General features: G+C 39.5%; 1 protein-coding gene across 5 annotated transcripts in view; it reads left to right on the forward strand.

The window, feature by feature from the left end:
* Positions 1-7551, forward strand: part of glcci1a (glucocorticoid induced 1a) — a 34868-nt gene extending 27317 nt beyond the window's left edge. Inside the window, exons 4-8 of one of the 5 annotated variants that reach the window (XM_062435372.1) lie at positions 354-518; positions 1449-1601; positions 1726-1936; positions 3022-3142; positions 3231-7551. In XM_062435372.1, the coding sequence (XP_062291356.1) occupies positions 354-518; positions 1449-1601; positions 1726-1936; positions 3022-3142; positions 3231-3549 (969 nt within the window). In that variant the 3' untranslated portion in view covers positions 3550-7551. The remainder of the gene's footprint in view (positions 1-353; positions 519-1448; positions 1602-1725; positions 1937-3021; positions 3143-3230) is intronic. The other 4 variants (XM_062435374.1, XM_062435375.1, XM_062435373.1 and 1 more) reach the window with 4 other exon arrangements.
* The last annotated feature ends 6841 nt before the right edge of the window (positions 7552-14392 follow it).

Here is a 14392-nt window from a genome sequence, read left to right on the forward strand (position 1 = left end):
TCGTTTCATCTTCATCACGGAGAGAAAAAAAAAAGTGAATGAATATGAATACATTACTTCAGTTTTTGTTAATTAACATTGTAGTTCTTCTCATCAAAGTAAGTGCTTAGATTTTGGATCACAGTGACGTATCTAATCTGATTGGTCCACGAGCAGTCAGCTGATCAGAGCAGTTGTAAATAAGCCAATAGTTCTTTTTCTATCCCAAATACTAGACCTGTCATGATAACTACTTTTATTGGACGATATATTGTCTCAGAAATAATCGCGATAAATGATATTATTGTCATTTGAAGATCATTTTATACCACTGATATAATGACACCTTCGTTATCTCCCGTTTCCTTCTCCAGCAGATTTGGAAGCTCCGGCAGCAGCTCCAGCGCAGCAAACAAGGAGGACGCCACAGTAAAGACAAGGAGCGACTCTCCCCGCTCCACTACAACATCACCTACAACCCCCCCACCAGCACCACCAACACCAACAACACCACATCCACCACAGCCAGCCACGTCCAGGTACTTCACTTTTCGACTTTTTTAAACATTTCTCAAGGAGGTTGGACAGGGCTGATGCTGGTGTTAGTTTTTCATTTACATACGTAGAAAACATGTGAAGAAAAAGTCTAAAAGAGTTTAGACGGATGAGCAGACAGTGGGCAAAACAGAGTGGACAAGACAATAAAAACAACACCGAAAAATGAGACGAGCTTACTGATGATATATATTGTTCAGGGGGCGGCACTGAATCCACTGAGACCTGTATGTTTGAGGACAGATTACTGCTGCTGCACGCCTGCCAACACTTTCTAAACATTGGATCATTCTCAAAGTTCCATTAGACAAGTGAAGACAGTCACTGTGTTTGTTTGTGTGTGTTAAAGACGACACAAATTGTGTATATTCTGACATGTCATGAATTTAATATATTGAATAGAGCCTGACCGATGTATCGGAACTGGTGAATATGTTGTCCTATATGTGCCCATATTTTTATTTTTATATAGGGAGCATTTTATGTATATTGGATTTTTTCTTAATTCAAGTTTGATATATGTATGTGTTGTTTTTTTTATTCATAGTTCATTCATTAAATTCCCACAGAAGTTTATTTTATAGTCATTTTATACAGTAAAGTTTATTGTTAAACTGTAAAATATCATACCTTTATTACATTTAAGGGATCACTACAAAAAACAGTGTTTATCTATACATTCTGTACATATAATATTATCAGGCAATATGTCGATATAATTTTTTTACTTTATCGGTATTGGCCCCAAAAATCCAGTATCAGTCTGGCTATAATTGAGAATAGAATGTAGTTAATGAATAGTTAAAGCTGAAGTTGTGCCAAAACTATAGAACACACAACCTTTAGATATCAGGGAAGCCACCTCACTAAGTATTTTTATATATTTTGTGTGTGTGTGTGTGTGTGTACTACAGCAGTTTTCCATGTCGAAGTCGGCCCAGATGCCGCTGTCCAACATCACAGTGCCAAAGCCCTCCATCTCCAGGGTTCCCAGCAGCATGGAAGGCATCAACCATGAGCTGGAGAAGGTCTTCATCAAAGACAACGGAGAGAAGGAGGAGCTGAAGGTGAAGATCGGTTTTATTCTGAATCCATACTGACATGGACCTGCTACATCAATCTAAGTCTTGTACTAACTTGCTTTGTCTGAGCTGTGATTCGTTCCGTGTTTCTTTTCTCCTGCCCATTTAGTCTCTGGAGGTTCCGGACGGCCGACGGGCGCCCTTCCCTCCCCAGCAGCGCAGCAGCAGCACCCGCAGCGTGGACACCCAGACTCCCTCAGCCCCCGGCCGGTCCAGCAGCTGCTCCAGCCTGTCGCCCTGCCCCTCGCCCGCTCACCCACAGGGATCCCACGACGGCAGCCCCTACTCCACAGAGGATCTACTCTACGACCGCGATAAAGGTAAAACCATCTACATCAACAACTGGAATCACCGATATGAAAGGAGAGTAAACTGATCAGAAGGGTCAAAAGGTTCATGTCAGACCAGCCCAGTCTTGACCACATCTTTCTGGCAGGTCCTCAAAAGCATCTTAATTCTTGGTCAATCAAAATTTAAAAACGTCTCTTGTTTAGAAAGGAATGCATGGAACTAAATCTCTGGTAGACTGAACTGTTATTCTTGTACTGTTGATGCCTTGTTATCTACATTTCAACCCTGAAGAAGAATGTGAGCTTCCTACTTCAACTAACTCCCATGTTTATTTATATCAGAAGCAATTTAGCACCAAACATTGAAGATTTAGGACGATGAACTTTCAGGCTCCTCATTCAAATTGAAATCAAGTACTGACGCTTTGATGACACTTAACAACTCATTTGCTTAACTTATGAGGTCATTTTTGAGACTGTTGGGTTTCTGATGAATCCAGCCTGACTGTTTCATTTTTTTCACATCAATAAGTGATTTATAATATTAACATTGGTTCTAGAGATAGTAGTTTCAGTTGGTGGTTGTACCACTTGGTCCAGACTGAAAAGATGCAAAGCAGCAGAATGATCTCACTGACTGAAGTCAAGTTTCTCCGCGTCCAAATGCATGGATTTGATTGGCTATAGATTATAGTAGGTCTACATTTAGACATATTCAACAGCTGAATAACTGCATTTAATTAGGATGAATGAATAATACAAACTCATCAGTATAGGTCTAATGCATCACAATTCAACAGCAGCACAAACTACAACCTCCAAAATGATCATACAATTAAATCAACACCTCTCTAAAAGTCAACATTATAAGATAAGGGTAAGACTTAATGCAGGTTTATTATTGTATTAGGCTGCATTAGTTGTAAGTAGGTGGACCCACTGTCAACCTAGTGAACGTCGAGTTTGTTCAGCTTATCTTGCTCTTACATTAGATCACTTGCACAGGGTTAGGGGTTAACATTTTGCCACTCATATATCCCTCAAACGGGACTTTGAGGTTCAAAGTACTGAGCACTTGTGCAGTCTTTATAAAGCCTGTGTCTCTGTGTTGACAGACAGTGGAAGCAGCTCACCACTGCCCAAGTTTGCCTCCTCGCCCAAACCCAACAACAGCTACATGTTCAAGAGAGAGCCCCCAGAGGGCTGTGAGAAGATTAAAGCCTTTGAGGAGATGAGGTAAAGACTGTGTGATACTCGTGTTGAATCTGAACACTTCTCTCATGATCCACTCTTACATCGCATATGTCTCTGTCTATGTGCTTAGCAGCTCCAGGCAGTCCGCGTCGGCCTCAGTCCCCCTCTTCTCCTGCCCCGACAAAAACAAGGTCAACTTCATCTCGACCGGCTCGGCGTTCTGCCCCGTCAAACTCCCCGGCTCCCTGCACCTCACCCCGGCCTCGGAGCCCGAGGAGGACGAGGACAGCGCGGAGGCGGGCTCCAGCTCCGAGCCCCAGGGGGCCACGTCGTTCTACGGCGCCCCCACTCAGGTCTCCACGAGCACCAGCACAGACGACCCACCGGAGGAGCCTGGCTCGCCCTCAGAGACTGCAGACCCCCGGACAGACAGCCCGGCCATCAGCTAGACCTGAGCAGAGCTGGCCTCTGGCTCCAGGATTCACGCTAGCAACCACCAACCATCACCACTGACTGTCCCACCAACACCTCCCTCTGCTCTGCCAGGGGAGCCTCCGTCTCTCTGTGCTGACCCCCTCCAACCCCCCCTTCTATCTCTGCATGACGTAGCAACAATGTCCCAAATAACCACCACCGCCACCACAAAGACTCGCCACTTAATGTTCTGTCCTGCATAATGTCTGAGCTGTTGCTGGCAGGGGAGGACCTGATGGTTAAAGGTTATGATATGCAGGCATCGGAGGGAAGAATGGAGCACTATGGATGGGGGGAGGGGCATGCATTTTAAACTGGTAGTATATTTCTGATTAAGTTATGTGTTGTGTTCTGTTTCAACATTCACAGTATGAATAAGCTCTCTAAACATATATATATATATACACATATATCTCTATGAAAAGAAAGAAAAATGCTTGTTTAAAAAAAAAAAAAATCCAAAACTGTGTATTGCTGTGTTATGTACCGAACAGGAAAAACAGCTGTACTGTTCAGGATTATGTTTACACTATCCAGGTCACATTGTTAAAACCCTGTCGGAAAAAAAAAAAAACGAAGGAGAGAAGAAAAAAAGTAATTCGGGCAAAGAAAAAAAAAAAAGACAAAATGGCCACAATTAGTTGCACAGTGTCTGCATCTGGCCTCGCTTCAGGTATTTCAATCAGAGTCTATACTCAGGTAATTTGGAATGTATGTCCATACAAATATCTGTAGCTTGACAAAGCAGAACAGATTCACTGTCATTTTCTCATTCCTAGACAAATCATTCCTTTCTGTTCCAGAGTCAAGTCTAAGACTAGACCTGTGATAGCGAGCTGCATAGAGAAAAGAGTTGGAAGCGGTGGGTGCCCCCTCCCCTCGGGGTGCCTTTTGTTGACTGGTGGTGGGATTTCTGTACGGACCACACGCACTGTGACCAATGGCATTTGTGGCTGTGTGTGTACTGATGGAAGCATGCCGGAGAGAGACTTGGGACGACGTCCGTTATTTAAGCCTGACGACAGTACGCGATTGGCTCCGCTGAGCCGTTTACAGCAGGACACGAGTGGACGAGTCTGCAGCACCTTCACGTTAAGATACAATCAAACTGAAGCATTTGGTTCTTTACAGGTGCAGATTGGAGGTGGAGTTGTACAAACATTTTTCTGAGGTAGAAATGATCTTATTTGTTAAGTTAAACCTCAGTTTGCGTAGCCAAAGAAACTTAGCCATATGGCAAACCTGACTTAATCAAGACGAGAGCATGATAATACTGGATTTCTGTGGCCGATAGTGATATTTAAGAGGGTTTTATTTTAAGTCCCATAATCATTTTTTTTAACAGAATCACATAAAGTAACTTGAATTTGGTAGTTAATGAATAGTGACCAATATCGAGCATGTTCTAAACATTTCACCATGTAAAAACACACTTATTAGTGCAGACAAACTGTTTCTATTTTACCCAAACGTACACTATGTTGCTGCAGTTCCTTAAAACTTTTCAGCTAGCATCTCCACCAATACGATGTAGCCGTGATAAGCTAATATTAGTATTTTTTTTAAATTCACAAGCAGTCTAGATGTTGAGACTTTAACATCAGACCTTATGAAATATCCTGTTGCAGGTTAGAAATAAACCTTGGTTTTAATAAGGCTTTAATACGGTAATCAGTAAAACATAGTAGCACAAGCTAAACATTAGCCACCATAAGGTACTAGTCGTTCATGTTGTTATTAAAAAGTTTTACTTACTTTTTTAAAGCAAGTTTGAATTCATGAAGACAAACACAATTCATTAAAATGAACGAGCACAACCCACGAAACTTAATCACGTGTTTTGTTGTTTATTCGTTGTGCGTCCGCTGCCTGACTTGAGTTAAGCTAACGTTACTTGACTTTGTTGTGGTTGTGTATTGTTTTAGAAAGTCAGCAAACAGCCTCACCTTTATCCACAATATTTCCGTTCGTGGTGTTTATTCCAAAATCTTGCACATTACTTCTCACATTGATCTGTGTTATCACTGTCTATTTAGCACGGCTCATTAGTACGTAGCCAGTTTACTGAAGGTAACAGGGTATGCTACAGATCAGTGCATTGTAAGAATACCCCTCCCTTAGCTTGCAGCACTGAATTTAAATATTACATTTTTCCAGTGTTCTAACTGTAATTAGCTTAATGTATCAGTCGGGAATTTTGGTAAAAAATATGAACAGTATAAAAAAATTTCCAACCAAAATGTGTGACTTTAATAGTGACACTAGCGTTAACGTGATATCTGAGTTTAACGACTGCTACCAAAACGTCACTTTTTCCATAATCATTACTTGGAATGTAAACGTGATTTTCTTCAGAATCCTTTTTCCATTTAACAAAAAGAAGCCAAAATTCACAAATGTTAAACACAAGACACACAACACAAAAGTCTAAAATTGGCAACATTATGATAATAGCTGCACTAAACTATATTTTTATATTAACTATGGATCAAATGACTAGTGTATTGTGAAAGGAAATGCTCATAGAGTATGCTCACTTCTGAGCCTTTTTAAGCCTGTTTTTGGCTCATTGTTCATTGGCTCAAAAGTTTGATAAACCGATTTAGGGTTAGCAGCTAGTTGGAGCAGAAACTTAGCATCCAGATATTTTTTAGCTCAGTAACTAAAAGTAGAGTGAATTCAACACAAACAAGACTCTACATCAGTGCTATTATAGTTCTGTGTGTTCTCGATGTATCAGTTAGCACCTGTTTGCTAACCCTTTAGCCACAACAACTTCATATGGTCACAAAAAATAGTGTTGCAGCTTTAAATCAGAAACTGGCTGATGGGTTAGGGTTAGGGTGATAATGTCACGAGTTAATCGCAGTTCTGGATAATTAATGCCACAGACACATTTTGGTTGGTACCAAAACAAGTATTGTGTATTTATACTCGGCCCAAGGCAACAGTTTACTACAAGCTCAGATTGCAGTCAAGCCATAGAAGATGAATGTTTGTACAACTTTGGACAATCTCCAATCTGCATTCAGGTGATATCCAAACTTAGACTGTTCTGATAATCCAGATAATTGCTATTCCATTAAAATGCATTCCATGAGATTTTAGCAAGACATAAATAGACTCATGATGATTCATTCCTAAAATATCTCTCAGCCTTTTGATTTGATCGCTGTAAGAGACTAGCTACAGTACTGAGAGATGTTTGGTTGCAGAAACAGGAGCGCCTTCATCTGTTTGATGCACAGATAAAAGGATAAAACTGGCCTGCCTCCCTCTCACTGTCTGTCTGTTATTGCTGAGTGTTGTAAGCACGCTGATGCTACCACCAAGCAAGAGAAACCTTCTTAACATCGCATATATTCTGTGCAAAAAACACTATCCTGTAGTCTCGGCTGATGAACATCACCATGCCCAAAGTGTAAATGATCCACAACTTTCATTTCCAAACGTCAAGAGTGAAACATAACCGACAGTTATTTTGATATCTCGTGTGCTTGTGGAATCCCTGCATTGATGCTCCATTCATATTTTGTATATATGTGGCTTTTAAAGAGGCTCAATGCAATGTTGTGGTTTCTTAAGACATTTCAGCACCTTACCAAGAGCTATAGCTTTCCCAATGTCCCGCATATACTCGGCATTGGTAAACTAGATGTGTGCAATAATAGGGGGGAGAAAAAAAGGTGTTGTCCTCCCGGATGTTGTCCATTCTTTGACACGACGCATCTCATCTTGCATTCCTTTGGTTTTGAGCATGGGGGCTGAATCAGCAAGTAGTTTGTTGCTAAAGCCATCAATCAATACAAAACCAGCACTGAGAGTGACCAGAGCACATCACTGGCAGGTCAGAGTGTTCATCAACTCCTACATGATACTCCTTATGTAACCTGCAGTGTCAAAGTTCATGCACAATGGCAATAAAAAAAACTATTGGTTGTTTTGTCTACTATTTTATACGTAAGTGAAGGGAGAGTCTAACATCACCGCTACTGATACCACCAGATGTGATTTAGTTTGTTTAGGTCTTACACACACACACACACACAAATTTAAAACTGAGATTATGTAGCTGTGCTGGAACTATTTTGGGTAATGTGACTGCGTGCAGCATCCCAGAGTCTGATCTCATGAGGTTGCCAGATTTGGTATTGTCATGTCTGTACATGTGCTCAAAAACTATATCTGGCAACCCACAGTAGACACAGAAATACTGTGTCACCAATATATGTAGCTTATAAATTGCCATTTTTTGTAATGCAGTCTGGACTGATGGCAATTCACAAGAAGCAAAAGAACATACTATCAAAGGCCAATTAAGACGCTTGATTGACAGTACAACCAATGTAATATATATGATGAATGGACTGTAGTTATATGGCGCTTTTCTAGTCTTTTGACCACTCAGAGTGCTTTTACACTACATGCCACAGTCATTCACCCATTCACACACCGATGGCAGGGTGCCAACCGACTCATCAGAGGGAAACTGACATCCATACACCGGTGGTATCTTGTCCAAGGACACATTGACACATGGACCGGTGAGCCAGGAATCGACCCGCCAATCTTCCGATAGGTGGACGACTGCTCTACAGCTGCCCCATAGTACAAAGATATGTGCAGTTCAGTGACTCAGAATTGTGTCCGGTTGTTGCAGTCCAGAAATACCATTTCTTTTAAAATGCTGTGATGGTGGATAAACTGACAAATAGTTTTGACATTTCTGTCTGTGTGCAGATGAGACAACGAGATACAACATGGTAACTCTAGTGAGCTGTAGAATGGAGTCAAGACTAGCTTTTTCCCCGGGCTACCAGTCTTTATGCTAGGTCTATCATAACTCAGATAAAGTAAATCAGTGTACTTCCTGAGATGTTGAAGTCTTCCTTTTTATTTGTAGGAGGAAGATTTTGTCAATGTTACATATTCTCACTTTAAACTGTACGAGTCCAATCAGTATGAATGAAATCACTTGTGTTTGGAACATCTGTACAAGCAAAAAACTGCAGCAGTGCATCCAGCTGTGTCACATCATGATAACTGAACCTACAAGGTGTGATTGATAAATGCTGCAGGCTGCTGCTGGCAGATCAGGTAGGTCTGATCACTTTTTATATATATTATTAGTATATTTTAATGCACTCAGCTGACAGAGATCTGAGTATTCTAACATCTAACGATTTAGTCTGGTTGAGGGGAGTGTGCCCTCTCCTGGTCTGAAACTGCGTCACTTAAATATCACTGTGACTACAGTAATGATTTATTCATGTGAAATGATAGAGGAAACATTTCAGCTCCCTGAAACATCAATGACACACAACTTACTGAAAGAGTTTTTTTTATTATACCAAATCTCTCACCTCATGATACACAAAGCATGACTGAACATTCATGACATTTAATATGAATATCTGCGTGTGTTTAGAGACGAAACAACAGAGTGAATTGATCTAATTTATTTATATAGCACTTTTATAAATAAGACTTAAGTCACAAAGTGCTCCACATATATATATGTATATGAATATGTATACACATGTTACCAATCTCAATAATTTTATGTTCCGTCGTCATATGAAAACATATGTATGTATTGTTCTTTGATAAGCCACACACACTACAAACACATGATTTGTTGTTTTAAAAAAGGAAATATATTGAATAAACTGCTGTTGCAATAAGTTTCAAACATTTCAGTTTTCTGACTTGTTATTCATTAAGGACATTAAGACACGTATATACATATTATTTTATGTATATATCAATTAATGTATTTAGATTATATGTTAAATACATTAAGACGTGTATATGTGTATATGTCTTAATATATGTAATTAATACATTCAGAAAGTAAGTGTAGCAGATTGAACTTCTTTTTTATATTAACCAATAAATGTTTGTAGTGTGTGCGGATGTATATATATACTGCTGTTTGTTTTATGTTATTTTGCTTTGTTAATTAATTGAGTTCATACAGTGCTGCAGTACAGCAGACCTGCCACATTATTGTTGTTGTTTCAGCATTCAGACACATAAATAAAATGGTGCACAGTAGATGTTGTGCACTATGTAGTAAATAGTGAGTGAGAGCAGATATTACAACATGGTGTATCTAATGACATTAATGATGCTCAATTACATTCAGAGCCACAATACTTTTAACTGTGGTAAATGGACATCAAAGTGAATGGTCATTAATAAGTCAATACGGCAATACTCAGATATATCACTAAGAGCAAACTAAAGATTTTATTCCCAATAAACTCAAATAGAAGAGACTCTTCTCTCCCAGTGGCAGGCTTCTCACCAGCAGTCTCTTCTGTATCAGGACAATATTACTGCCATGGATCATCAAAAGAATGATAAGAGGATGGTGAAAGCCGGGGCAACACGTGTCGTATTTTTGATTGCTTATTTTGCTCATTTTTTGTGATCCACTCTGACGACGCTTTCTGTGAGGGTTAAATGCTTTAACTCTGTTGTCTATGAAACTAATTAAAACTTCAATAAGGGAGTCGAATGATGAAACTGTCAGAAACAGGAACCATATCGTTGATCTGCAGAAGTGATGAAGGTGCTGCAAGTGACAGTTCAGCCTTGATCTCTAAAGTAGTTTGACAAAATAGTAACTCAAGGTACACTTACATCTCATTGCCTTCATATCAAAGAATGCAGGTGGCTCATTTGTCATTATATGAGTATAGAACTTAATGTGAAAACTAGTGGTTATAAAATATTTGAATATGACATGTTATAAGTTAAAATTCAGTTACTGGAGGTGGATTTTATGTGACTTTTCACTTCACTGCACATTTATAGCTCTGTTCTGACTATTATTTCAGGCAGCGGTGGTGGTATGAAACAGTGTGTATTATTCCACCAGATGGCAGTATATACCCACAATCCACCTGAAGCTGAAGCACAATTCCTTCTGATGAGACTAAAATGTCTTCACAGTTTTCAGTGAAATGTATAAAAAAGGTTGAAACACCTCCATGGTCTCTCATTTAGACCTCTACCTGTCTACAGTAAACACACATTACAGCTGCAGTACAACACAATATATCAATCACATTTTGCCATGGAAACAAAACAGGAAATGGAAATATAGTCTTTGCATGACAAAACAAATGTTTACTCTAAAATGCAGATTGTCTAATAAGAAAAGAATAGTTGGCCCTGTTTCAACTGCTAATCGGCTTTGTCACAAACTCGATTCTCTGTGCTAATCTCGAGCTCACAGCACATCCTAACTGGGCACGTATAACAAAGGTAAGACTCTTTTAAAATCAAATTATGGTGCAAAAAGCCTCTTGTAATCCTCTGTTTCCTAGCCTTCTTAGCAATGCTGCCGTTTCTCCATTCAGACGTAGCTCTGTGCAACAACAAAAAAATGCTAATCCCTGTTTATCAAAGGAAAAAAAAAGATAATGGAACACATCAAATCAGCATCCTGGTGCTGAAATACTCTCCTACACACACACACACACACACGTATGACATGTGGCTATATGAAGACATTCAGAGTTCACCTGTTCACACCCGACCAATCAAGCCTTTAAATTAGCAGCTAGTTGGTGAGAGCTGTCCTAAATCAGAGATCCCTCAAGCAGCCAATCAAGTCCTGCTGATATCCAGGCAGAGCTGCGAGGTTAAACACACACTTTCCACACAGCGCTCCTCCCTCTGGATCTGAACAGGAGGGTTGTGTTGTTGTTGCTGAGGGCTACTTTTTATTCAGCCATGAAAACACTGACTGGTGGTTGAGATGTGGTCACTTTCTTGAAGGTAGGAGGAAGTCAACAGGTACAGCCACAGGTCTTACACAACAAGGCACATGTGAAGCTGGGGACACATTAAAATGTCCAAATCAGACGTCTCCCAAGTACTCAATATGTCAATCAATAGGACTATCTTAAAATCTTGATATTATTTAACAGTGTTTGACCATGAAAGCACAGTGGCCGTGGTGGATTCATGGTCGCGCATGAGAAGTCATACTGCTGTTACTAATGTGTTCTCAAATTGTGAATCTGTCCTTTAAAACTCTGTGTGTTCAGTCTTATGTATTTTGTATATGTATTTTATATGCATTTTATGTGTTTTGTGTTTTTTCAAAATAAAAGTTAAATTAAAAGCTATGGGAATGATCACACAGCCACAGTGTGCTCTTTTTTCACTAGCTCACTAACCAATTTATTTTGTAAACTACCACAACCCATATCTGTAGGTAAATGACCAGTGATGTAACAAAGAGTCACATGACAGGCTGAGCATGACACTAAATCATACTGTACATCATCAAAAGTGACTTTCACCGTCACTTTAACTACACATTTTGTAATTCTGGGTAAAAATAAAATAAATAATGCAACTTCAATTACATTTTTCTAATTCATTAATTGATTAACATGCATGATGTTGGAAATGCAGCAGGCTAATTATCTTCAGATTATTAACTAGCTGATGTTATTCAATTCAATTTTATTAAAAATGCATTGACAATATAGATTTATGATTTGTCATGCCAATAAAGCTTATTTGAATATGAATTTGAATGAAAGAGTGAGAGAGAGTGTGTGTGCCTGAGAGATACACACACACACACACACACACACACACACACACACACACACACACACACACACACACACACACACACACACACACACACACACACACACACACAAAGATAGAGAGAGAGGCACAGTTACAACCATAATGTCTGTCTAGTCTACTTCTGTCTATAGACGTAGACGTCATAATAGAAGTATGACTAATGATGATAATAAGAGCAGAATGATATGGTTGTCAAGCAGGATGGGTGGATGTCACAGCAGGACAGGCTTCTACAGCAAGCTGTGAGGACAAGTGTGACAAGAGAGCACACAAAAAAACTCTGGGGAAGAAGTTACATTAGTAACATGTTATAATGGTTCATGAATGTGAACACATAGAAAGGGGCATAAACTAAGAGCTGGTCCAAGCCTGGTTGGCCCTAACTATAAGCTTTATCAAAAAGGAACGTTTTAAGCCTACTCTTAAACATAGAGAGGGGGTGTCTAACCCCTGGACCCAATCTGGAAGATGGTTCCACAGGAGAGACTTGGGCTTTACTTTTAGAGATACTAGGAACTACAAGTACTGTAAGCCTGCATGCTGGGAGCACTGTGTTAGGGTTAGGGTTAGGTTCATAAGGTACTGTACTATGAGCTCTTATTAAGATCTAATTAAGAGCTTTGAAAGTGAGGAGAAGGATTTTGAATTCTATTCTGAATTGAGTCAGAGCTCATGCAGCTGGAGCAGCATTCTGCATTCTGGACCAGTTGTAAAGTCTTTAGAGACTTGCTAGTGCAGCCTGATAATAATGAATTACAATCATCCAGCCTAGAAGTAACAAAAGCGTGCACTGAATCTTGAACAATGTGATAATGTCACAGTTTGCTGTGTGAACATATGATTCACCTGTTTGTTGTGTTCACAGGTGCGTCCTCAGCACACCTGGGAACACCTGGTGCTGCCAGGTTATACATTTTTATTATTCTAGCTGCAGTCATTCTGTAGAATAAACGACTCTAACTGTGTGGTCTCACCCACTTTGTCACAGACTGATTTGGGATAAAATAAATAGTTTGGAAAGGTTAGATGAGCAGGAGGTTAAGTTTAGGAGGAGGATCTTGGTGATGGTTTTAAAAAAAGGTGGTTACTGTTGGAAATGGGAAACAGAGCACAATCTCATGTATGTAAGTGTCATGTTTTGTTGACACGTCCATCCACCCATCCTCCTCCCTACATCTACATATTGTCGCTGTATAATAATATCACTCAATATCTTACCACCACCACTAGAGGGCTTCTGTCACGTGAACATAAATATGTCGTTTTGGGGACACTTGCTGAAAATACTGATTCTGTTTTTCTTGTTGGGAGGAAAGTTTGTCTCTTCTACACCTTATACTTGGAGCCATATTTATTTCTTCCTGTTCCTACAGAGTAATGTTTGAGCTTCACTGTACAGAATGTGCAGAGTTTGTTTTCACATTCATCTGCTGAAGACAGAAAGTTTCTCTCAGTCTGTGAGACATCACATCTAGTTTTAAATCCAGTATGCAACTTACACAGGTGTGATACAGAAGCCAGCGCACACTGACACTGAGAATGGACTTTACAGTGACGTAGGAGACATTTGTGACCAGAAATCAAAAAAAAAAATCTGCATATTCATAGATTCAGAATTTCTAATAAGGGAGATTTTAAGGATTTTAACATGATAATTTGAACTTCTTTATCAGACACATTATTATTCCAAGCAGGGTACTTTATACGTCTGAACCCTGTAAAGTCTGAACCATCAAATAATTGATAGAAAATTGTAATTCTTTAAAACTGGAGTGTTTACTGGACCTTCAGACAAATCATTTAAAAACAACACTTTGCACACATGAGTTTTTTCTTTGTATCATATTTGATTCATCCGGAATTTATTTTTCATTGCATGTTTATTTAAGCAAATAAAAACATTTTAAATACAACATTTTTTAAGCCCTTAAAGGTCCTGCATAGAGCTCATATCAGCCACAACATGAAATGCAATAAAATGACAGTAGACAGATTTACAGATAAATGAGCTTCTATACCTGCTGTGTCTAATCTGATACACACATGTTCAACAGGAACACAGCCAACATGTCCATGTGGGCCCCACATGGGTTAAATGTGGGCTACGTGGGTACTGAATGGGCATGGGCTTGAACTGGGCAAATTTTGTGGGTCCCCCATGGTTTCAGTAACATGGGTCCCACATGTTTAACTCAC

The sequence above is a fragment of the Scomber scombrus genome, chromosome 16 (assembly GCF_963691925.1).
Source record: "Scomber scombrus chromosome 16, fScoSco1.1, whole genome shotgun sequence".
In the NCBI taxonomy this organism is placed as follows: Eukaryota; Metazoa; Chordata; class Actinopteri; order Scombriformes; family Scombridae; genus Scomber; species Scomber scombrus.